This window comes from Colossoma macropomum, unplaced genomic scaffold (genome assembly GCF_904425465.1).
Source record: "Colossoma macropomum unplaced genomic scaffold, Colossoma_macropomum, whole genome shotgun sequence".
Lineage (NCBI taxonomy): Eukaryota > Metazoa > Chordata > Actinopteri > Characiformes > Serrasalmidae > Colossoma > Colossoma macropomum.
Genome location: NW_023494799.1, coordinates 12,281,895 through 12,308,405, shown reverse-complemented (window position 1 = coordinate 12,308,405; position 26,511 = coordinate 12,281,895). Strand labels below are relative to the sequence as shown.

The 26,511-nt window shown below is 39.0% G+C and overlaps 2 protein-coding genes across 2 annotated transcripts in view; both read left to right on the top strand.

Annotated features, from left to right (window-relative positions):
- Nucleotides 1-7,780: 7,780 nt before the first annotated feature.
- On the top strand, nt 7,781-13,058 carry si:ch211-1a19.3. Its single transcript, XM_036586979.1, has 5 exons — nt 7,781-8,430; nt 9,504-9,600; nt 12,228-12,381; nt 12,560-12,684; nt 12,825-13,058. Coding segments are annotated over exons 1-5 (702 nt in total). The 5' UTR covers nt 7,781-8,106; the 3' UTR covers nt 12,827-13,058.
- Nucleotides 13,059-25,809: 12,751 nt separating this feature from the next.
- The window catches only part of wdr18 (WD repeat domain 18), an 84,609-nt gene continuing 83,907 nt past the window's right edge, over nt 25,810-26,511 (top strand). The window contains exon 1 of the mRNA XM_036586877.1: nt 25,810-26,043. Coding sequence (XP_036442770.1) covers nt 25,834-26,043 — 210 coding nt within the window. The 5' untranslated portion in view covers nt 25,810-25,833. The remainder of the gene's footprint in view (nt 26,044-26,511) is intronic.

Here is a 26,511-nt window from a genome sequence, read left to right as displayed (position 1 = left end):
ATGCATCTGCGCTGTCTAGTTTAGAACAGGAGCTGCTTCTGAAAGTGAAAATCTTCTACCTACCTCAAATGTAGTCAATCAGCCAAAACTTGTTTGGTGCATAAAAATGGATGAAAGAGCACTATTAGCATCCTGAAGCCTGAATCTTTCATACTTTTGTCCACTTTTTAGATGTATGTGTCAGAAATCACATACACAAGTCTGTTTGAGATTACAGCTCTGCACAACTTGATGCACATGTCCAAAAGTTTGTAGACACCTGTTCATCACTCAAGGGTATAAATAAGGAGTTTGCCTCCCCTTTGCTGTAGTAACAGCCTCTACTTCTCTAGACAGGCTTTTAGTGTTGGAACATTGTGCTGATTGCATTCAGCCACGAGAGGTCAGATACTAATGTTCTGGATCACAAAGGCCACTCCACCTCATCCCAAAAGAATTGGATGGAGCTCCATCACTCCAGAGTATGCAGATCCACTGCTCCACTGCCCAATGCTGGAGGGCTTTATACCCATTTAGCCGACGCTTGGCATCGGACATGGTGACCTTAGGCCCATGTGCAGCTGCTATAGAGTGCCAAAGCATTGGCAATGCTTTTCTATGGAAGGTGCACCTTAAAGCAGCCAAATTCACTAATTAGAAGGACTGCTTGAATACTTTTAGAAATACAGTGTAAATACTACAGTTTGCACAATACTAATGTGCATAAACTTCCATTATTTGTTAACTACACTCTTGGTTGGTTATTCTAGGGCTCTTTCGTAAAGGCACTATTTAGTACCATGAGTTCATGAGTTTCATGCTTAAATGGTTCTTTGCATGGTGAAATAGTTCTTCAGATTGATGGAGAATTTGTTGTATATGGCTTTTTGAAAATGGTTCTATATCGCACCAAAAAGGGTCAAGCTAGTGACAATAGACAGACCCTTTTTGGTGCCATATTTTCAAAAAGTTCTATATAGGTCTCTATGAAGTGTATACATTAGCCTTGAAGCTCCAATGCATAAGTAAAGAAGCAAACTTTGGATACCAAACATCTTGGATGATTGAATATATGGGGTAAAAGGAATATTTACATTTTTTGCCGAACTATTAATTTAATACTCCCAGCATGTTCAGCTTTCTGGTTTAAAAGGTAAGTTGCTTGGTTGCTGCATAATCAGACCCACACAGCAATTTCTCACTTTTACCAAAATCAGTCAAATATGCTGCAAGATGCAGCAGTATTTTCAAAATCTGAAACTTCAAAGCCTCTATTTATCTACTCTATTTATGGCTGCGGGAATCGGAATTCATTGGAAGGGCTTTATCTATCAACATTATGCAATCAAGCATCAGTGACTCATACAGTCCAGGGAGTGTCGCATTCCAACACGTTCAGCAAAGGAATATTTCATTTATGGACCAAAAGAGGGCACTCTTGGAATTCTGTAAGCTCATTTTACAGAAAATAAAGTGAGTTGACACTGCAGGAAGGGCCTCAAAACGGGTTTAATCTAGATCAGTCTAAAATTCTGTGGATTGCATATCTGATCTACAGTATCAGTTATCTGCCAACAACACAATCAGATCCTACAGTTAATAAACACATTTAAATCCACTGGGATTGTGACTGAATTTTTGTTTTGAGTTTGTAAAACTCTAAAGAAGTTGATAATGTTTTCTACTTAATAAGGAACTGAAATGATAAGTTGTCTTAAATTCATATGAAATTTCTATGTGGGTGGTCAGAGCCATTTTCTTCAAGCATGCACCTGAGAAAGATGGTGGTGTAATACAGATACAGCTGCCATATTTGGTACATTTAATCTTTAATGGTTTACTATTGATATTTCAATATGATTGTACTGCCGCAGGAGATGTAAACATGTGGGACAACATACAGTTGATAATGCTTTGCATCAAATTTTTCAAGTGACACACTAGAAAAAGATGACTACATGTGACAGTTCCACCACCGTATGCTGGCTCTGTTTTTTATGGTTAACTGTTTATCAGTTGAATTATTTTCTCTGTTATCTTTTTCTATTTCTTGTGTAATTAGGTCTAACTGGTGAACTGATGCAATGTTTGCCTCTGTAGTTTCCCACCGTGGCTATGCTAACAGTGTCATCAGCTGTATTACCTGTATTCTCTTTACCTTATTAGCATTTTTCAGCACTTAAACTGTAATTTTAAAACCTAAATTTTAAGTGAATGTGTGACTAACCTGAAGATTAAACCTGTTACTTCACAATTAACAGGTTTAGCATTGCCTTAATACAACCTCATTTCCAATAAAGTTGGGACGCTGTGCAAAATGTAAATGAAAACAAAATGTAATGATGTGCAAATCATTTAAACCCTGTATTTATTTGAAAGTTGTACAAAGACAACATATCAAATGCTAAAACTGAGAAATTGTATTGTTTTTTGAAAAATATATGTCTATTTTGAATTTGATGGCAGCAACACATTCCAAAAAAGTTGGGACGGGGTCATGTTTACCACTGTATTGCATCACCTCTTGTCTTTACAACCCTCTGTAAACATTTGGAAACTGAGGAGACCGACTGCTGTAGTTTTGAAAGTGAAATGTTTTCCCATTCTTACTTGATATAGGATTTCAGCTGCTTAACAGTTCGTGGTCTCTTTTGTCGTATTTCTTATGTCACCCATGCCATGTGCACTCCCATACCATCATGGATGCTGAAATTGGAACTGTGTGCTGATAACAAGCCTGATGGTCTTTAGCCTGGAAGATGCAGTGTCCATGATTTACAAAAAAAAAATCAAAGATCTTGGCTAGCCAATACTGGTTTTCTGCCTCATCCTTGCATATAGAGTGGTCAACCCCTCCCCATCTTAACCTCTGAAAGACTCTCTGGGATGCCCTTTTTCTACCCAGTGATGTTACTGACCTGTTGTCAATTAACCTTCAGTTTTTTTTTCAACATTACACAACTTTATCAGCCTTTTCTTGCTCCTGTCCCAACTTTTTTGGAACGTGTTGCTGCCATCAAATTCAAAATTGGTATATATTTTTCAAAAAAACAATCAGTTCTAATGTTTGATATGTTGTCTTTGTACTATTTTCAAATAGATATAGAGTTGAAATGATTTGCACATCATTGCATTTTGTTTTCAATTACATTTTGCACAGCGTCCCAACTTTTTTGGAAATGTACTTTTGTACTTTTGTTGTACTTTTGCTTTAACAGGATCCCTTAATCAGTCTTTAATCAGAACCTTAATCAGTCTTAGAACATCTTAAATTTAGGAATTTTAAGGTCTAAAAATGTCTTGAACAGACTGAAATCAAAGATCAGAAAGGAAGGTTTAATCAGCTATTCAGGAGCAGCTCTGGTTAAACAGCACATAAGAAGCATCATAGTGAGAATAAAGATAAACATTAAGCTCAAGCTTATTTTCTAGATCCAGTCATATATATTTAATAAAAAAAAAAAACTTTTATTATCATTTAGTGGAATTATCACTGCAAGTGTGGAAGCAGCTAACTAATGGTGAGTTCCATTTAGCTCGGATATCGGAGCTGGGAATGACATCACACCAGAGCTGATCACATTCTAGCGAAACACTCAGAAAACCCAAATGGTCGCCTCCAAGAAAACCTTTGTTGAGCCAGTTGATAACTATGCATTACATAGTATTTTGCAAATCCAAATATGGTAGCAACATGTCCACAGAGTTGGACTGCACTGAGTATATGACTGATTTAATTAGACACAAACAGACATAAGAGCTAATAAACAGTATAATACTACAGCTTCTACTTACTGTTGATGGGTGGGGCAGCCATCTTGGATTTTGAGGACAGGGTTGCTGAGGCTTTTCCGAGTTTAGTAGGAAATGGCGGGGCGTTCCAGTTGAAACTTCCTACTGGGAACTTGGAAATTCCGACTTCCCAGTTTAAATGGAACACACCATAACTGGGGAAGACAAACACCTCATGGACGCCAGGATGAAACTGCAGCTCCATTTAAGGTGGTATGGAAAATTGGAATAAGAAGCTGATTAATAAGAAGCAAATCTCAGCATTGTGGTGAGGTGTGCAGTGATACTACAAATACTGATCAACTAACATAACAATTACCTTTCAAAATGGGCCGTTTAGAGCTAAAATGTAGCAGCCAAGAGGTTTACTAAGTTAAGCTGTGATTGGGCTAAAAAAGTTAGACCTACTTAAAGGAAAAGGCACTTAAGCTCACACCAGCTAGGAAAAAGGCTGTAAATGAAAGAGGAGGTAACGTTAAACTTCACTCATTGTTTGGGAGTTTGTGTGGATCAGGCCATCAATAAGGCAACTCTTTGAGCTCTCACAGTGCATGTGAGTATTTGCAGCATGTAAACAAAGAATGAACCCTGTCAACATGTTGGAATGGTCCCATAATGCAGCATGACATGACGTACGTTCCCAAGACCTAAACTAGAGAGGATACATGAAGCCCTCTTTGCCTACACCTACAGTATTTGTTTGTAGATTAAAGCAACATTATGTAACAATTTTATCTTAAAATAACAGCTTCAAGATCATTTTGATGGTACATGTACCTTTAATAGGGAGATTGGCATTTCTGTCATTGCCAAACACACAAACACAATGCAACGGGCTCCATTTTCTCTCACCAGTTCCTCGTAAGTTTTGCCCCACAATTGCACGATGCGGGACCTTTCTGGTGATGTCACCATGCAGCCTCGTTAGGACTGTTCCATTTGTGTGACCAATAGGCTACTAATAAGGAATCTTCATAGGACAGTCCTACCGAGGACCCGTCCTACCTTGGCTGCAGCCTAGGCTTTGGAACGCAGCCTTTGTCTGTACGTACTAGAAGTGATTTGTTTACTGTGAACATGTCCGCTTTGGACATATTCTATGTCTACTGCCATATAATTTTATTTTTATTAATGAGAAGACAGTTATTTTAGCTAATGTGCACTAAATGTTTCTGTTATTCAAATTCAGTAAAACCTAATATATATACTGTAGTCTAGTTTGTCCATTTCTTTTGCCACAGGTATTATTTTTTCCTTTTAGAGGTATTAAAAAACTCTTTAAAGTCATTACATTTATACCACTTTTCTTGACCTTTTAATTTGTGAATAAAACAGTGTTATTTACCCTTCTGTACAAAGCATCTGTCCATCACATGGACAGTATAGTACGTGTGCGTCATTTACCCGGGAAATTCATGGCACCAGGAGTGTGAGGAGGGAGTGTGATGCTCTGCAGGGAAACCCTGGGCCCGGGCATTCATGTGGATTTCAATTTAACATGTGAAACCTATCTAAACATCGCTGAGGACTTTGCCCCCTTCACAGCAAAAATATTCCCCAATGGCAGTGGCCTCTTTCTGCGGCTCCACTTTACATCTTATAGGACTTAAAGGATCTGCTGCTAACGTCTTGGTGCCAGATACCACAGGGAACCTTTAGAGGTCTTGTAGAGTCCATGTCTCAGGTTTAACCAAAAGCATTCTTGGCTGGTCCCAATATTTTGGCTCATTGGTATTTGTATGATTTGTTTATTGTAATGGTGATGATATGGTCTCTAGTAATCTGGTTCGCCTTGAATAAGAATTGCCACTGTCTACAATATTCTATGATGCTTTATTGATAAGTAATTTCCTATTCTTTTTTGTCTGCAATGTCTGAGGAGAGTACAGAAGAACAATTCTCACGAAAGAGAATTTTCTGTATCCAGTATATGTATGGTCGTATTCACCATAGAGTATCAGTATGAAGAATCTGGAGGTTTCTGTGTGCTTACTGTGACTGTGTAAAACATGCACAAGGTTTCATATATCATTGGATGTACTGTGAATATTTTCTGAGAGCGCATGGAAGCTCTTTCAGAGTATAATTTGGATCAGTAGGCAGATATTATTGTTTTGTTTTAGATTAATGACAAGATAGTTTAATAGTTATGACTAGATAGCTTGTGAGACAAACTAAACGAAAAAAAAATTCTTTGTAAAACCACATTCTTTACATATGAAATAAATGTGCTGTGAAATTGCATTATTAAAGGAGAAGAGTAGCACATTGTTGCATCAGCCTTAGAAGCCTAAGAAGCCTAAGAAGAATTTCACCTAGTTTTTTACATTTTTGCATAATTACGTGATTAAGATGTCAACAAAGTCGTTCAGAATGGTTTGATGTGAAATTCACCAAGCTATAAATGGTTCACAGTGGAGGTGATAGGAACCAGGCATCTGTAGACTTGTATACCTCCAAAAGCTCCCTTAAAGAAAGTTTTGAGATAAGCCTTTTAAATCATATTAACTTATGGTGGCAGGTTACATGCAGGGTGTTGGAAGGCAAAAAAAAATCTCCAAAGAAAACTTACTTTTTCAGATTTACCACTATTTTACCATCATCAACCTTACATATAAAAACTCAGAGGTTCAGAAAGTGGTTATGCTATGGATCTATTTAAACCCAAGACATTAATTGAGATAGTAATAAGCTGAATATATACATACAAAATTATAATTTATAGGGTACTTTTTACATTTTTTATAGGTGTCTGCCCCAAACCCTAACCCCTAAATATCAATGTGTAAAAAAAAATACATTTCTTTTTCTTTTTTCTCACTCTTGTTTTTAGATTTTTGATTTCTTTTAAGCTCTTGAGATTTTTTAAGATTTAGATTTATCATGGATTTAATTTTTAAATTAAAAAAAAATATATCAAAAAAGCTGTCCCAGGTTTTCTTTGTCACTAACGAAACACCAAGAGTTTTAGTTCATAGGCGGAGCCTTGTTTTAGCCACGCCCCTGCATTTTAGAGCATGCAGACTGTATCCCTGTCCCTCATGGCCACACGTGAGCAGTTAGATCCCATTGTTGTGAAGTAAATGTGTCTGAAAATCAGTGTGTAACATTAAGAATTGTCACTACCGAAACACAAATTTTTAACTTTTTTGTGTTTTAATTAAAATATTACGATTTTATGCGTGTACAGCTGGTCAAAGCTGTGTTTGCTAGTCATATACTGGCTTGTGTTTTTGAGTTATGCTCAAAATTGGCTAAAACAGTCATTACCAAAACATTTGGTAGACCTTCGCAGATGTTATTATTGTTTTGGTAGTGACAAAATGAAACATTCATCATTTGTCGGTCATTTGTTTCAATAAAATAAGCATAACTAAGGTACAGGGTCACTTGAAGCAAAAGTCCAAAGTCCAAAATGTGTTTTCGTTTCTCACTTTGAACCAATTCAGTAGCATAACCCTCATACAAATATGTGTGCAGTTATTTAACAGAAGTTTCTATTATGAAAAAGAAGGAATTGTCCTTTGTGCAGTTTAATGGACGTGATTCTTAGAGTTTAAAGAGTTCAGAAAGTTTCATACAGTTTTGTCCACTGATAGAAGTAAATTTAGGAAAGGTCTCTGAGGGGCTGTCGGGGGGAAGGCAGGCCCTGCCCCACTGCAGCATGGCAAAGAGAGGCAGGGCTGAGGCAGGCGTGGACTGTATGTGTGTCCTCTCAAGACCTGGCAAGCGGTCAGGAAACACTGAGTCTGCAGCGCTGAGTTGCTCGTGAAAGTGTTCTAAACAAGACATAGCTGAAGAAGCAAACAGGGGGCTGCTCTGCTCTCTTCTCTCCTTTTTCTCTCTCTCTCTTTCTCTCTCTAGCAGCTCTCAAGGCCTCTCGTCCTCTCCAGCGGGGCTGGGAGGCCTGCCAGAGCTCTCCCTGAGATTGGGAAATGGAAACTAAAAGACTCACACGCGCGCACACAGTCACATATTTTCTCTGAAAGGAAACAGTGAGTGCCTGTAACTTTCACTTTCCGCAAAACGTGAAAAGAAGGTTGTCTTCGCTCTGCTGCTGCTCCTCTTTGCCAAAAATCGTTTTGCCTACAGGAATGAGCAGGGTTGCCCAGGACACGTCCCATCACTGAATCTGGCCACACCCCTTTCCTGCCCAGCGGTGGGCAGAGATTTGAGGGGAAGTTTAGCCTTTAAAAGCCTCCCTTTACTTTTTGGGAGCAGTCAGCCACCGCCCTCGCACACACGCACACCCCCTCGGACACCTTCAGCCTGAACTGCATCACTAAGTAACAGCCACAGTAAGTAGTCGTGAAAGGACTATTTTTCTTTTTGAGGATGGCCAGCTCCAAGTCTTCACAGACGACGCGCAACATCATCATTGCCTGCCTGGCCCTGTGGTCGATCATCTCGCTCATCACCATTGTGGTGTGGGCAACCTCGCCAGACATGAAGGGGGCCAGCCAGTGCAGAGCCGAACTGCAGGCCCTGCAGAGCACCTTCGACAAGGAAAAGGCAGTGTGGATTGAGGACCGGCTGGCGCTGGAGGAAAAGGTGAGGCATGGCTGGGACAACCAGACTAAGCTGCTGTCCCACATTGACCAACTGAAGGACCAGCTGAAGCAACTCAACCTGTCCCTGGAGGCATGCCAGCAGGAGAACGTGAGTGCTTCTGGATATTTTTCTGAAAACATTCCTTCATTTCTATATTGATTCTATATCATCACACCACTTTTTACACAGCTCTCATCTATAGTAAGGCAAAACTGTGCTAATATATTTCATTCAGTAGAAATGAGCCACACATTTGACTTGCATTCAAGTTCAATGCACTACTTTTCAGTGCCAAGCCTTACAATGTCTTCCAGTCTTTTTGTGCTTGTTTACTTATTATTTCTTTGAATGTCCTTTTCTTTCATTTCCCCTGTTTTCTTAATGTTTAGACTCTCCATAGAAACTGAGAAAAGAAAACAAGCAGGCCGTATTTGCTGCTAATAGTTGTATGTAATATGCAATATAGTGTTTTGTCCTGTGTTTGGTCAACATGTGTTGTTTTTATGTGCTATGCTGATAAACCTGACCTCTGATTACATTGGCCTTGGGTTGTTCTAACATTTGCTCCTGCTGACATTGCTGTCTAAGCATCCTAAGCTCGGTCCCTTAATGAACAGAGCCGGATAAACAGCGATTAATCACAGTTTGGCATATTAACAGATTCACCTTTAGTGCATTTACATAACAGACCATTGTGGTGAGCAGTGAACAGGCAGGCGCAGTTGAGCTGTGAAGAAGTTATGCAAATGTCCATAGATTAAAATGATCTCAACATTTAAAACAGCTCTGGGTGGAAGGTTGAGGTGTACTCTTCCTGGAAGAAGCAGTGCCGATAACGAGTATCCTAGCCTTGAGAAATGCTTATCCCTCTGTGCTTTGAATAATGGCTCTTTTATAAAGGTAGCAAAAGTAGTTTTGCATCAGCTCAGTGGAGAGTGATATTGTTCTGCACAGTTTGAAAGCAAAGCACTGGAATCTAGCAAGAGTTCCCAGATTCTGATATCCAGAGGCCCAGAGGGGCTGTGGCTGGGGCTGGGGTTGCAGTTCACAGCCTCTTGCGAAGTGGGACACTCCTTGGCAGGACGATGCCAAAACAGTTTGACGCCAACTCTTAACAAACTCGTGAGATTACTCAATTAATTTTCTCGTGTGTGTGTTTCTGTGTGTGTGCGTGTTTTCAGGCCGCTCTGAACGCAAACATCACTTCGCTGGAGAACGATATTGTGTTACACAAGGCCATCGAGGCAAACCTAACAGCAAATATCTCCCAGCAACAAGGTAGGAAAATTCAAGTCAGTCTTTTCCCCTCCCCTTCCAGACTTCCATGAAAGGCACACTCTCTCAGTGACGATATTCTTAGAGGATTTTTTCCCCATGTAACCATAGAAACCGGGAAAAGAAAACAAATAGGCCGTATTTGTTGGTTATGCCTTTTTACCTAAAATGCCGTGATTATAGTGTTATGACATGTGGTGTATTCAAGGGCCTGGCTTGTAAAGGAAAGCTTCATTTTTCAGGCATCCTGTCAAATTGTTCATACTTTGCCCAGATAAGGTCAATGTTGTGCACTTAGAAGCAGAATCGCTTGATATTTGAATCTGAGTGACCTGCCTAGAGTGACTCTACCTAAGTGAGTGATAAGTGATGTAAAACCACACTGTTGGAAATCCCCTTAATTCCCTGAGCTGCAGACACTCTGCTGTCAGTTAATCCCTGTTCTTTATTACTGTATTATTAAAGAGAGAGTTGCATTTTGCTGAAATCGAAAGCCACGTTCCACACTTCACCTCTACATCATGATAAAAAACTTTTTTTCTCTCTCTTGCTAACGGATTTCCTGACCAAATAAACAACCACAGGAAATCATTTGGCCCTGTATGCTCGAGATACGGTGAATACAGAGTGAAAAAAAGCACCGCAGGTGCTGACTGAGATCGGCGGTCTCACTACTGCTGTGTTAGCTGGTTTGGAAAATCTGATCCAAACCCGGATAGGTGTAATTTCTTGGAGTGCTAATGCTCAACAGCAGTGCCAAGCATGAAACAATGTTGAAAGGAACAGGACATCTACTGCTGCTTGGTCTTGCCCAAAATAGCAGAGTGACATCATGGGAGGCCCTAGCACGAAACGACACTGATAAGTCATTCCCTGGCAAGACATTGCCTTATAAGCTAGTGGAATTATATTGTTATTTTTGCAAAGGATGTTTTAGCTTTTGTTTTATTGACTGAATGCTGCCATTTCTGGGTGCCTTTCCAGCTTATATAGTAGAGGGCTGTCACTATTAATTATACTATTAATCTACTGGTTATTTTGATGGTTAACTGAGTTTTAAAAATGGCCAAATAGTAAAATGGACTGAACAATAACACATCATGAAAAGTCATTCAAAGATTCCAAAATATATCACATATATCCCTATAACAGGCTGCTACCAAGCACTGGTGAAGTCATTCGAACCAGCCATCGCACATTTTCCAACTGCCGCTAACGCAACATCATTGGTCAGCTCAACAGGCACGGAGGAGAGCATTAAGTGTCAATTCCGTTGCTAACAGATGCTTTCATTGGCTAGCATCGCACTGTGATGGGGGGGCATCACATCCACTCAGACAGAGCAAAACCAATTATGCACTCACAGATTCCCAGCCACGGATGGCTATGGCAACACTACGGATCTAATAATAGGGCTAACACCTAGTTGATCACACCACCTGGGAGCCCCATTCCAAAATATTTTCTCAGAAATGATAAACAAGAGCCCAGATTGGATTAGTTTATCAGGGGGACATCTGGAAAAAATTAAACGTCTCCTCATGATATAACTCATGCATCTAGACGACAACAAAATTGCTACAAGAGGGGCAAGTTTTGGGCTGTAATTTTTGCAGATCTGGATATTTGCTCCAAATGTGGGCATATGATCACACATAAGAAGTTGATGATGTGCATATAAAGTTCTGTTTTGATGATATTGTGTAGTTTTGTGTGACTATACAGTGCTGTATGCGTGTAGCTGCCATTATAATCACCCTTTAAATCAGCCAGTGAGATCTCGCTTCTCTGATAGACTTTCTGTTTTGTCTCTCCTCCTACTAACAGTGTAGAGATGGAGACATTCTAGCACCCAGACCAAGTAATGACTTTAAAACATTCACTGTTTCACAATTTGAAAAATGTTTAATATAGATACAAATGCTAGAAGACTAAACATGGCTAGTAGTAGTGGTCAATTTTTTTTTCCCTCGCGATGCAATATTTGCCTGGAAAATTAACCAAAATCATAGAGATTTTCGGAGCTCCGCTGTTGACATCCTGTATATATAAAAATAATGCATGGCCATGATTTAGTTAGGCATGGGAACAAGATAATTAAGTCGTGGCCATGACTTAGTAAGGCATGGGAATGAGATCCTAATGCATGGCCACAAATTAGTAAGGCATCAACTCCCTCCCACACCTTACTAAGTCGTGGCCATGATTTAAATATCTCATTTCCACTCCTTACTAAGTCGTTGCCACACATTAGGATCTCGTTTTCACGCGTTCATAAGGCGTGGCCCACATTATTTGTGTTATTTATACGGGATGTCACCAGCAGGACTCTGTAGAGATTTGTATACAGACAGAGCTAAATTTAGATGACTGCTGACTGTTGAAACACAGTAGGTAATTGGTTCTGTAAGAGGGGGAAAAGACCTCTATGGGAAAAACGTCAATATGAATTTGCATCATGCAACTTGCCAACAAATCATTGCCAATTTATAGAAATGGTTGATTTAAATGAGTGAACTTTTTAGTAAAATTTGAGTAACCTTGAAAGTCCTTGTGTAGTATTGTACAGTGTAATAATATAAATGAACAAATCTGATTAAATGAGTATTTCTCTCCAATCTTGTTTTTAGATCTGATTGAACACCTTCAGCTTAATGTGACCCAGACGGTCAGTGCCCTGGAGTCCTGTGATGTGCAGACCACAGCTGCTAAGCTTCTCCAGACATCAGCTGAGAAACAACAGCAGGCCTGCCAGACCAAAAATCAGTACTTAGATAAACAACTGTGAGTCATATGTTGTATGTTATGTATTCCATCATTATTTGCTTTTCATTACTGGAACAGCAATGAAAGCTGTACAAAGCCATTTGTCAGCCGTAATCAAAAAATGAACTGGAAGAATGCCTCGCTACAAAACTACAAGCAATTTGAGAAGCTCTGAATGTTCTGTTTTGGATTGTAGGGTGAAGTGCAAACAACAGCCCAAGTCTGGCCATACCCATGGCTCTGAATCCAATGGACCCCCTGGACCAACAAGTGGTATTGCCATGGTCGTGATTGTTTGCATCAGTCTGCTTTTGATACCTTGTAAGTATTGCATGGAATTGAATATAATCTCCCTTAATTGTCTGTTTAATTTTGCCATGATAAAAAACAATAATTTTTGAAACATTGCAGGGATTGATATGGCTAACAGTGTACTAATGTGATTTCTCTTTTGATTTCAGAGTGGAGCCGAAGAGATAACGAGGTGATTGGGTACATATTTCAGTACAACACTGTTTCAAGACACCAGTACAAGGTGCACGTATAACCTGGACTTGAAGCACACTTTTACTTTCATATGGAAAAGCACTGCTGTAAAAAAACGGAAATGTTCTGTTACTAAATAAGGATCCCTGTATGTATTTCTATTTGAAAACAAAACGGTGAAATATAATGAGACCAGCTGTTTTTTACCATTCTAATTCAAACCCAGTCTTTGTTTTGGTTAAAGCAATGATTCACTGTTATGTCTAAGCAAATATGGTTTGCCTGTTGGTCTGCAGTTTAGGCTATTTATTTATGCTGGAGATACTTTACAGGTAACATTAATTTCAATAACTCTTGAGATTTAGGACCACATCTTCAGTGTCTACATACTTGCCAAAACACAGGCCATTCCATTCCAAAGAAGTAGGCCTAGCCTCAGTCGCAGATCTCTTGTGTATACCATGACCTGTTTGAGCTTTCATTTGCGCTGACATGTTAGGGTTTGTGAGTTAGGTGGGGTAAATGTTTCTTATTGATCGGGGGATTAGGCCTAAATGTAAGAGTTCCTATTACCTTAAAACAAACCAGTGCAGTGAATTAGTCATAAGAGGTATCCAGTGATGAGCCTCTTTATCAGGCCGTATGATCTTGATCTGACACGACTAGATCGGTTGCTCCTCTGGCAAACCCTAAAGCTATCTATTTGTAAGACGTATCCTGAACTTAGGATGCACTCTTCTAAAATGTTGAGAGTGCTTGAGGACATGAGTTGGCCTGCAGCAGATTTATAACATTTTGGAATGTTTATGAAGGTCTGTCCATTTACACCACAAGCAGTAGTATCCATAGAAGTAAGAGTTACTCCAGTGCTTATTTCTTATTATTCAGAAACGAACAAACAAGAATGATGTCCAACAGCATCTGACCAGAGAGGCTTTAGGACAAGGGTGTCAGGCTGGGTTTCTCCCGGGCCACAGCTCCGCAGAGATATGGTAATGAGTCAAATCAGGTCAGTTTAATGAGGCAGATTGCAAAAATCTGCAAAGATGTGGCCTGGAAGGAGCACAGTTTGACACCCTTTTACCTAGAGTAAAAATTGTCTGGCAAAAAAGCTGATTCACTTGAATTGTAAAGGATGTGGGAACATCCAGTTTTGCTTCTGGGAAAGGTTAATTTCACTTGGTGCTGACTTAGTGAACTTAAAGCCTGTAAATTTGCAAATGTGAGCCAATAGAAAGCAAGATTTATGCAACAGACAATCACTTATTACTTAGGCCTCAGGATGACGAAGAAGAGAAATATTAAACTGAACTAAATTGTGTACCTAGTGTCTACCAAACTGCTACATTCTCTCCATAAATTGTGCTAAAATTAATGTAGTTTATGAAGCACAGACCTAAAGGGCCATGGATTTGGCTTTTTACTCCATTTTTCCATGATAATGAGTTATTTACCATTGTTTTACTCAAGATCTTATGATATTTATATCATTATCACAACATAATAGACATTGTTTTATCGAGATAACATTTATGTCATGATAATGGCATAAATGTCCCAAGATCTTTAGAAAGCAACATTCTTTGTTTCATGATAATGATATAAGTAAAGTCCTACTCAAGTTGGATTAGTTTTACCTGGGGAGGTGCTGTAATGTTCTGATTTTAATCCAACTTAGAGCTCCCTTAGTCATAGTAGTCCTGTTCAAATCAACATCACAGTATTGCAGTAAAAAAACAGGTCAAACATGCAAATACATAATGAAGATATTACCTTTCTGAAATAGTAGTTAGAACAGTTACGATTGTGTTTTTTGTCTTACCCTTACAGGAAACTGTAGGCTGCACTCACTCACAAATGTACACATGCATTTACATGCACACAGATGCTTCAATATTAGTCTACATTAGGGGTCGGCAACCCAAATGTTAAGAAGAGCCATTTTGCCATTTCAACAAAAATCAAACCACTTTGGGAGCCACAATATTTAATGTCCATTTTACCATCTTGGCTGTAAATATGTCTCAGTATGTGCTAATATATTTCTCAGTATATTTTAGTATAGGATAAAAATAGAATAACAAAAACACAGACTTACTTTGCTCTGCTTTAAGCTTTAGCTCAGCTATAGCCACTTTTCTCGCATCTCCAGCAGGAAACTTTTACTCAAAGGTAGAATAGTTTCTTGTAAAATGTCTCTCAACATTTGACTTTTTATGAGGCTGAAGTCGCTTCTTATTTATCAGCTTCTTATTAGAATTTTCCCATTCCACCTTAAATGGTGCCTAAAGCACCAGAATGTAGCTGCTGCACAGTTTAAGTTGAAAGCTGGCGAATGAGAAGCTTCACGACTTTTTAGTGTTTGCCAGTTTCTCGTCGCAGGTTAAATGTATCAGGAAACCAGCTGGAGTGATTAGAAATGCAAATAAATCTATTCGTCACCAAATTATCGATGTTCGCCTTAAATCTTTCTCTTTGCCTTTTTGTTTCGCTACTAGCTGGGCGAGACTGTGAAGGTTGGCATGCAGACCAGCAGTCTGTATGCCAACCTTCAGGGTAAGAAGTTTGGTAAATTAGCAGTTGCAGGCTACATTGACTCATGAATGATCAGCAGACATTTATTTTACTGAAAAGGAGGATTATTTCATTTTTACCTGAAAATCAATTCTGCTGTGGAGCCGCAACAGGGTGGAGCTGCGTGTTGCCGACACATGGTCTACATATTACCGCTGGTCAAAGTAACACATGATCAAATAACCAGTACAGTTTATCACAGTCTGATTAAGATCTAAGCTTAGCCTGATTGAAATGTGGCCCAGGCTGACTAATCGAGATTTAGATATGTAAATGCTTAGATTGCTCAAGCAAAAGTTGCATCATTTTGTGTCTTTTTCTGCAATACCACACGCATTACATTAAACATTAAAAAGACGTCCCTCATGGTAAACATATAGTCAGAGATAAATATCATTAGATATTTAAATGGATGGGAAAAATGGAAACGTCAAGAAGCTCATCCTATGGTGCGTCATGAAGGGAACATCTACCGCTCTAAAGTCAGACTATGCTATTGTGTATTTAACCAGGACTACATTTGGTTTAGTCTTTCATGCAGCTCTTGTGAACATCCTGGTTCGGTCCAGTTTCTTAGACTACTATCTAAGTTGGGTTGTTGAGTGCATGTGAATATAGTTACTGTTATAAGCTTAATGCAGTTTGCATTACATGGACTTCAGGCCATGTTATTTTCTTTAAAACATGAGCTGAATTTAATATCGAGAATTCTTTCCCCTACAGGCCTCTTCAGCCTCATAAATCATAAATATGCTGATTATTGGCCGGTTCTTTTGAAACGTTTCCCGGAACACATAGCCTGGGATACTATCAAAATCTGATATTTCCTGGAAGAGCTGAGATCACTGAGTCACACTATGCCTAATTCACTGCACTGACTTTGTGAAAGTAATGGGAGATGAGTGTCAGCAGAGGGGGTAAAATTATGGGAATAACCTGGGAAAATGGTTTATGTTGGCAGATATATGTTTGAAATGTATTTGGACATGTTGACAGAGAAATAAAATGATCGTGATTTTAACTCTTTGAGTTTATCCTTGTATCTGAATGTGATATACAGCTCAATCAAATCAGACCCACAACGTTTCTAACCCTCCAGAATTTGACCAATTTGTGTATATATGTGTGTGTGTGTGTGTGTGTGTGTGTGTGTGTGTACGGTCGTATGCAAAACTTTGTGCACCCTGGTCAATTACATGTTTTGTTGAAGTGAAAATAAGTTAACACATCCTAATGGACGTAAACAGACAACAATGTGCAAAATATTTATTTGCTGAATTTAACATATTGGGGGAAAAATAACATGAAATATGGCCTTTGCGAAAGGTCTATATGTTTCGTTTATCCGAAGCACAACCGATGTTACAAACTGTTCTTCCATACTGTGTGCAATTACACATTCCCATCAGAGAAGTCTCCAAATCCAAACATTTTTCAATTTGTGACAATTTGAAAAGGCCTTGTTGTCCTTTCCCTGTGGGTAAATTTCACGATGAATGGACCAAAAGCAACGACCCAAAATGACTTGGAAAAAAAGTCTGGTTCCATTGACATGTAAAAAAGTATGTTTTTTCCCTTCTCCTGTAGATATATCATTTTGGAGATACGAGGTTTTGATCCAACAACAGCAATATTTCTGTGTGTATGTCAATCATAAGGCTTTTCCACTGGTTTGCTGGTTAAAAAGTGAATGGGATAGTCTGTAATGCTCAGCATGGCTGCTGTATTACAGAAAGTCCCACCCATCAATAAAAAGAGCCAATCATCTTGTTTATATAGACCACATGCCACTATTTTATTTATTTGTTATTATTTTTACATGCACTGTAGCAGAAACAACATAACAACATGAAAATACACATATTTTTATTTTTACACATTTATATAAGTGATTTCAAATACATGTTTGCAGCTTATTTTTGGGTTTCAAGGTGTCTCCGCATTTAAAGAGCATTGTGATGCATTGTAGTTACGGTAACATTTGTTCTTTTACATACATGCATAGCATGGTTCAGCTCTCAGCTATAAGTACAGCTTTCTTGGGGCCTTGCTCACATTTCACCTCCAGCTTATGGCACGCAAATTCCAGTTGGGTAATTTTTCGCGCTACTGTGTCAATCCACATTCTTTCAAATTCTCTGAGGAGTCATCGGGACACACGCCTTGCTCAACGTCATTGAGACAAACATGCTGCAATTAGAGATGTAGACAAGTGATGTGAGGGCCTGTTACTCTTTTACAGCTCAGGATGAACGCCTGGATGTTGTGTCTGTAGTTCCACACACAGTGAAGTATCTGTAGAAGGAAAGTGACCTGATCTGGTCAGGAAGAAGGAAGATTTACACTATTTTTTACAAAGGACTTCACCTACTTTTAACGTTTCTGCAAAATGCAATCATTACAATGTAAACAAAGTCATTCAGAGGGGTTTGTGTAAAGTGCTCTATTCTAGAGAAACTTACAATGTCAGAATTGTTCACAGCAGTGGAGATAACCAGTATGAAGCGTTTAATGCCTCTAAAGGGTACATTGTAGTAAGCCATTACAAGAAATGGTTAGGAATACCTTGGCCTATATTTTTAAATCAATTCATGGTGAAGAGGTACATGCAGTACCAGCTCTATCTAATAAGCAACATAAGCAGCTGCTTAAGCCAGGCATACACTGTGCAATTTTAGAAATCTTGTTTTTTGTTGAGGGGCGGCACGGTGGCGCAGTGGGTAGTGCTGTCGCCTCACAGCAAGAATGGCCTGGGTTCGATTCCCGACCGGGCGACCAGGGTCCTTTCTGTGTGGAGCTTGCATGTTCTCCCCGTGTTTGCGTGGGTTGCCTCCGGGTACTCCGGTTTCCTCCCCCAGTCCAAAAACATGATGTCAGGCTAATTGGACATGCTGAATTGCCCCTAGGTGTGTGTGTGTGAATGTGTGTGTATGTCAGTCTGTCTGCTCTGCGATGGACTGGCGACCTGTCCAGGGTGTATCCTGCCTTCTGCCCAATGACAGCTGGGATAGGCTCCAGCTCCCCACCGCGACCCAGAAGGATAAGCGGTTTAGAGTGTGTGTGTGTGTTGACATCTCACATTGTATGTTTGAATTGCCCATCGTGTAAAGACAAAGGCTGCGATTTACATGCTCACACTGTGAAAACACTCAGTCTGAATGACATGATGCAACATTGGTGCTCGCGCTGCATGTGAAACGCAGCACCTAGACAGCTCTGACTACAGACGATTTCCATAAAGCTGTTTCACTCAAAACAACATGTTGCATGTCTAAGTCTTGCGCAAAAAAACACTGGCTGAGTCTCAAATCACTCCCTGCTCCCTACATAGTGCACTACGCAGGAATTAAGATAGTGGCTCCTGCACCCAAACAGTATATCTTACGTCTAATAAACAGGTATTTGGGATTCAGTCATGTGTACAATTGCTTATTGGACAAATAGTGCACTAATTTGGTGTTGAAACCAGAACTTACATAGTGCACTACATAGGAAGGAGGGGGCCATTTGAGATTCAGCCACTGACAAACCGTGCTACAACAACTTTGCTAGCTTGTGCCACACTGTGCGCTGAAACTAAAAACCAGGTGCTCTACAGACAGTTTTACAAAAAACATTTTAAAAATCACCATATTTATTTGTTTATTATCTCATAATTCAATTCAGTCAAACAGAATAATGTTGGCATATACAGATGTTGGTACTATAAATGCTGACTTCTCTGCCTCTGTTTATGTGTGTTCACCTATGTAGCAGTGTGTAGTGGTTGTGACTGTGTGTGCTTTTGGGTGCAAATTTAAGAAATCAGTTAGTGAGACCTGTTAAGCGACCAAATTTCTGACATACATCCGATCATCTGACTGCTCAATTGGAGGTCATTTGGGTAGTTAATCGGACAATGCTTCCCCTCTCACACTGCTCAGCAAACAACGGCTGACGAAACTGAAATTCGGCCTCATGATGAAATTCAGTTGGCTCCAGCCAAATCGGGGTTAAAAACAAGCTAAAATTGCACAGTGTGTGCCTGGCTTTAGGCCCCCTTGGCCAGCAGGGGCCCCCCTAGCAACTACCCTGTCTAAAATGCTTGAGTGAGGGGGACAAAAATAACTGATTAATCATGTCTCAAAAAACAACAGATGCATCTGGAACTGAAAAATGGAGAGGAAAAAGAAAAGATTAAAGGTATGTTTTGTTTTTTTTTGTAATGTTAACATTATGCCATTTGCTTTTACTTTGTTTTGACAACAAAAAGTAGTGGATCTGGAGTTAGACCCCGTTTACACCTGGTCCCTTCATGTAACTAGTATCTGGATTGTATCCTGATTTTAGTCACATTCATTTACACTTGGTAGTCAATTTGTTTTCCAAGAGCTGTTTATATGTTTGTTTGAATATTGCATGGTTCCTATAAGTTGCCTGCAGTTTGTTTTGCACAGTAGTGTCGATATAATATTGCTATTAAGCATTTCATTTTGTCCATTCTCCAACCATGTGTGTCCTCCATGGTTATCTTCCTCACAGTCATGGATTATGTGCCAGAATAGCCATTTGTCCTTTCAGCAAAAATCAAACCATCTTGGTAGCCACAATATTTTATGTCCATTTAACCATATTGGCTGCAAAGAAGTCTGTAAGTATGTTTTAATGTGTTAGTGTAGGCTAACGAATTTTATATAAACTAAAACGCAGACTTAGGCCCAATACCATTTCTTCTTTTTACCCCTACCCCTTGTTTTTGAGTGTCACCCTAACACCTTGGAACTGAGTTACAAGGGGTAGTGGTTAAAAACTTGCCCTACGAAATGGGACAGCCCTCAAATTAAAAAAAAAAAAAAATACATTTCTTCATTAACAACCTACTGGCGCTGCTCTGCAGGCGACCCAGTGCGTCATCAGTGATAGCAGAGAAGGGAAAAGTCCAGCAACCTCGCTGCTGGGCTTTAGTTACATTTAGTGCATCAAATGCTTTCAAAGAGGGGGATAAGACAATTATTTATTATCACCCACTTCAATTATTTGGTGATACGAAGCTGAAGTCAGCTATTCGCTAGATTCTTGTTTGAATTTTTCCGTTCCACCTTAAATGGAGCAGTAGTTACATTCTGGCACTTCTGGCGTCAATACTGCTGGACTTTTTAAGATGGAACGGGAAAGTTAGTTAGCTACTGAGAAATTAGCATGGTATTAACGATTTTTTTTTTTGTGCTTGTTATGAAGAAAATAACCAAAATATATTGAAACAACATTAAACTAAGATAATACAATAGTTATCGTAATTTTTTAACGGAGAAAATTCTCACATTTGTGGGTTTCTTTGGTCGCTCGCGCAGCCATCTTGCCAGTTATTCTTTTTTTTCATAACGCTTTGTTTGGAGTGTGCCTCTGAAAAATCTCAGTTTGGAGGGCCATGTAGCCCTAACATTTCGCCCTACCCCTCTATCTCAACTAAAATTGGGACACACTTACCCTAGACGTGAACGCCCAAAACAGAGGGCTAAGGGCTAAGTGGTAGGGGCAAGGGGTGAAATGGGATTGGGCCTTACTTTGCCCTGCTAAGCTTTAGCTCATCTATAGTTGCTTTTCTCACATCTCTAGCAGGAAACTTTTCTAAAACTGTAGTAGTTTCTTGTAAAATGCCTCTCAACGTTTAATTTTTACGAGGCTGAAGTCAGCTTCTGTCAGCAATTCACTATCTGGGCTCCAGAGGTCTCACTCTCCCGAGTACTAGCCCTGTTCCCAAAATCAAACCACCTGTACCTTATCTCCTTAATTAGTCACACCTTAAATACTCCTCCCATTCAGCCAGTCAGTGTGAAGTATTGCCAGTTCTTTCGAGTCTGACTACTGAGCGTTTGTTTTGTCTGTCTTGCTGGTGTTTTGAATCTCCTTTTGCCTTTTGTCCCTTTTGCTCTGTCTGCCTGTTTTTTTTTGGCCTGATTTCTCTGTTACGACTTTTTTTGCTTTGCCTTTTGACATCGAGTTTTGGACTGCCCTTTTATCAATAAATCTGCACATGGATCCTTGTCAAGTTTCTGAGTTGCTTCGTCACAGCTTCTCATTCACCAGCATCTTGTTCGGATTTTCCAGTTTCCAGTTTTCCAGGTTAAGGTGGAACGGGAAAATTCAAATGAGAATCTGACTTCAGCTTTGTGATTTTTTAGTGTTTGTTCATCTCCAAATTATTAATGTTCATCTTAAATCTTTCTCTTTGGCATTTCGTTAGCTGCTAGCCAGGTGAAATGTTTGCATTTTACCATTGTCAACATACAGACACAGAAAACACATGGAGAGTCACTTGTTGTTTTGAATAGTAAATAAAATGGCAATATTTGTGCTGTTGACATTGCGACACATGGTTCCTATCACCACCACTGTAAAGAAATCTGACTCTGTACATTTCTCTTCAATGAACCATTTAAGATAAAAAACACTCTGAATGACTTTGTTTACATCTTAAAGTTTGAATTATGAGAACATATTTGAAAAACCATCAGATTCCCCTTTAAGGACTATTGATAACTTTATATGAATGTTGGAATGATTAATAATTTGGCCACCCTCACAGCATGCTTGTTCCCTACATATTGAGGTGCACTGTGGAATGTGACTGGGGACGAAGATTCCGGTTCACTACTTGCTCCACCTGGAACAAAGATGTGATCCAAACACAGAGGTTGCTGTCCTAAAATACACCCCAACTAAACTAGTCAAATATGGCCTTAAAGTCTGGAAAGCATGTGGAAACGGAAGAATCTGGCATACACCGGCGGATCTGTTGGTGGACAGCCAGAAAAGAATCAGGAATGTGCAAGTGCAGTGCTTAAGGACACATGCAACAGTCTTTTACTTCATATGTTCTTGGCCAAAGCTTTTGACTATGGATGTTCTAAAGAAAGTCTTCAGCATTTCTTTCTGCATCTTTGACGTCTCTGCTTACCGTGCTCTTTGTGGTGTGGACAGATATCAACTTGGCCTAGAACCAGGGGAAGACCAAGAAAAGGAAGCTCTTCCTGGAAGAGCTGGGGAGTGAGCTGCACTCCTTTCCAAGATGCTCTCCCACTCATGTGCACGAACAAAGAGAATTGTTTTCTTTTTTTAGCTGAACCCTCCTGTTGTCTTCAAATTTACTGACTGATGATTTACTTTTATCCTTGGGGTCAATTTGACCCCAGAAATTTTAACCTGCCAGAAATATCGAAGTTCTGGTGGGAATTATGCCCCCTCCCCTCTCCCAAGTTATGTGAACTATCAGTGGTTCTCTTCATATATGGTTATAAAAGCAAAGGGACGTTTTTTTAAGATTATAAAATTGCATGTTAGTGACCTCAATAAATGTTGATATTTCTCATGTTTTATACAGCTATAAGAGCCTGGGGTGAAAAAATGTGTACACGACATACAAAGAAAAAAATGATGTCAATCATTTATTTAGAGATGTTGAACAGCGTATGGGGTCAAATTGAACCCAAAGATAATAGGAGGGTCAAACCAAACTGTATTTTTATGTTTGTAAAGTGCATTTAAAACATTTTACAGTTTTCTCTCTGTCTTTTCTATGTAGACAAAATTGTATTGGTTGATTAATTTTTTACTCAAAAAAAGCAAGCAACACGTTTTCCTCTGATCTTTACTGTAAGCAAAAAAGCACATAAATTGTGTTTATTTTACTTTAAGTGGAAATATTTGAGGTAAACATGGTTCCAAATTACAAACATTTTCATCGTGTCTAGGAATTAAACCATTTACATCTAGGTAAACACAATCAATCAGAAAATATATTAACACATCTCACGATATCTGATTTTTACATAGTTTCTTTGCTGACAGTGGCTCAAAAGAGTATAAGCGTTGAGTTTATTGCACAGAATTAGCAAATACATAAAATGCGGTTACAGCATTGATGCCAATGGCATGAGGTCATTAACGACATTCTAACATACATACATTTTTAATTCATGATTTACTTTCAATCTATAATTTGGGGAAAAGTGTTGAGCTTTAAAGTTACCTCATCAGTCAATGCCACGTTATCAAAGAAAATACCTCAAAATAATGAGAGAATTTTTTTCTTTTTCCCATGACCTTCCAGACATTTCAGTGAGGCCGCTTCCTGCTGAGCATGTAATTTGGGGAATATTCCAGATAGTTTATTGAAGTGAATGTGTTCAGGTAACACAGTTCAGCGAAAGTTGTGAGACACAACTGAAATGTACATTTTCATAACCTCCCATATGGAAACATGATATATGGGCATATATGGATGTCATGTTTGGAGAGGCTGGATGTAGTTGCAAGCAAATGTTTATAAACAAAAACAAACTAGGACAAACACTGAGAATGATACCAAGTAACAAACTACAAAGCTTTTAACCAAGAAATACACAGAGCAAACCAAATGCAGAGCCACATAACCACTACATACAACATAACACAGATTAGACAACCAAGAGCTGAAACAAAGGGGTAGATATAGCTAGAAACAATAGGGAACACCTGAGAGAGGGAGGAGACAGGAATTACAAACAGATGGAATCCTAATAGGGAAGATTAGGGGTGGGGGTGGGAGGTGGACCAAGGGACAGAGCAAAAGAACCAAAACAAAAACAAAAGCACATGACAAAAACACAGGGAAAGAAACAGGCACAGTCAGAGGGGAACTGAGGAAACTGTGCCAATGGACATATATAATGAAGGGTCAGGCATTTATTTCAGAATATATGTACATACATGTATCAAATATGTAGATAAATAGATCATACATATAAGTCTGATACTTGGTGAATACATACCAGTACAGTTTTAATTGTTACAATCTATCTGTTTGCTTCTAAATATTAACTAATTTAAATGTGTCATGGAACAATATTTTTTTGTTTCATGTAGAAATTTCATGCACAGTTTATATTATGCATGTATATATATATATATATATATATATATATATATATATATATATATATATATATATATATATAGTGAGAGAGAGAGAGAGAGCTAGCTAGATAGCTAGTACACAAGTGTTTGCTTAATTGGGACACATGCAAGAACAAAGATGAATAAAAGCCTTATTTAACATGAAGCTAGCATATATGAGTAATATATACGCCTTCCAAACATGAATAATGCTTTCTATCATATATTGTTAAATATATATGTTACACATATATGTATATGTTGATAAATGGTTGGAAAATATGTACCATATTTGAACATTTCAAATAAGTTTGCATATATGTCACATATATGTCCATATGTGACTAATATAAGTTGGATATAAGGGAAATCTATATATGATAATACACGTCATATTTGAAATCCATATATTGCCATATATCAGATGTATGGGCCATAATGAATGGCTAATGACAAATGTTTTGTAGATATGTCATTATATGTTTTAAGTTATGTATCTGAAACTTGCACATAGGGCTCTTTATCTCTGTTTAAAATGACCAAGGGGTGGCCAGGGTGGCCATTGTCATCCCAGAATGAAGCATAGCCACTCTTCTAGCCACTCCAGTTACTGAAAGTGAGACAGTCAGCCATCAGTAATAAAGCATCAATTACACTTTATGGTGAAAATATACCAATCAGTAAATAATTTCAGGCTAATTTACTCAGCAAACAGGCAAGTCAATGTGCATTGGGTCCCTTCACTGCTCTGTGAACTACATCATACAGTAGCTATTCGATGGTAGGTTTTTAATCATCAAAAATCATGTCGGCTATAATCATTTATTATGTTAATTTCTTTTGAATTCATGCATGTGTTGTAGGTTACCTTGTACAGTCCGGTCTAATCATTAGACTCATGTATAACCTGTAGAGAATGCAGCCTATTTAATCACTATATAAAAAGTTAACGTGCATTAAATAATTATGCATTTAAATTACTTAATTAAAATACATTATTTTCTTAAGAATGGCTAAAATGCTTTACATCAACACAGTTTTGTCTTCGGTTTACTTCTGGCAGTCATTGTATTGATATTATATTTATTCATGTGGAAATGATGGACATATATATCTGTGCAGAGAAAAAAAAAACTACGCTATTTTTGTTTTTTTTCTTAGCAGTGAGCCACTCCAATAACATGTCTGGTCATACCTGGTCACCCCTTTCTAAAAGTTCCGCCCCTGTTTATAACTATAATTATGTAGTTCCTGCATTCAGTTGAACAATTTACAAATTAAAATGCAAATAAGAACCAGAACTGGGGTAAAAACAGAGGCTGCATGCCAATGAAAGTTCTAACACGCCATGGCAAACGTGTAAAAATGGCAGTGAGACTGAAAGCGCAACACTGCTTCTCCTAACAACTACATAACCCATAGTGCATCGCAGCTCGGAAATGACGACTTTACAGGCGGCTCTCTTCTTCCAAAATAATCGCGCTTTGTGCGGCCAACATGTCGGCGCCCATGGAGGTTGTGTTATCAGCCGATTCGGCTGGTCAGCTGTGGAACTGCGCGGTTTTCGACCCTCACACTGGAACGAATCTCTTGTCCTACCGAGGGGGAAACTCGTCTGCCCGCTCGTTAACCGTCCTGAACGGAGAATACATCCTGGGAGCTCAGCTGGGGAAGAACTTCATCAACGTGTGGGAGATACAAAGAAAGGTAGGGGAGGCTGAGAAACAGCACTGAGCTTTGTCGAAACACCGTGTACGCGATACATGAAAGAAAAATAGTCACAAAAAGAGATAAATAGTAGTCACTGGTTTGATAAATAAAACCTAATAACGTCAGTAGTAGTCTATTCATGGTCCTGTTCCATGGCTGCTTAGCTGTAAAGGAGAGAAGACACTTATAGCGAGCTGTCAAGTTGAACACTAGCTAAGTGAGCATTCTAGTGTGTATGAAGTAATTTAATAGAATAAAGGTTTGTTTCTTTACGCTTCACACAGATTTTCAGCTGGCTAGGTGACCGTTGACCACATGTGGTCTTACATATTGGGGATTCTCTGCAAAAATGCTTGGATTTCAGTGCAGTCTTGGCTACTGCTTTGGGCTGCCCGACTCCACACATATAGAACCACAGCATTACACACTTGCTATGTTTGCCCTGCTCTAACTCTACTGAATTCA

Bases quoted from the DNA above. Each gene is read 5' to 3' on its own strand.
- si:ch211-1a19.3 (XM_036586979.1), top strand. From the start codon at position 8,107: ATGGCCAGCTCCAAGTCTTCACAGACGACGCGCAACATCATCATTGCC. The intron at 9,601-12,227 runs GTAGGAAAATTC...TCTTGTTTTTAG, and splicing joins AAATATCTCCCAGCAACAAG to ATCTGATTGAACACCTTCAG. The intron at 12,382-12,559 runs GTGAGTCATATG...TTTGGATTGTAG, and splicing joins CAGTACTTAGATAAACAACT to GGTGAAGTGCAAACAACAGC.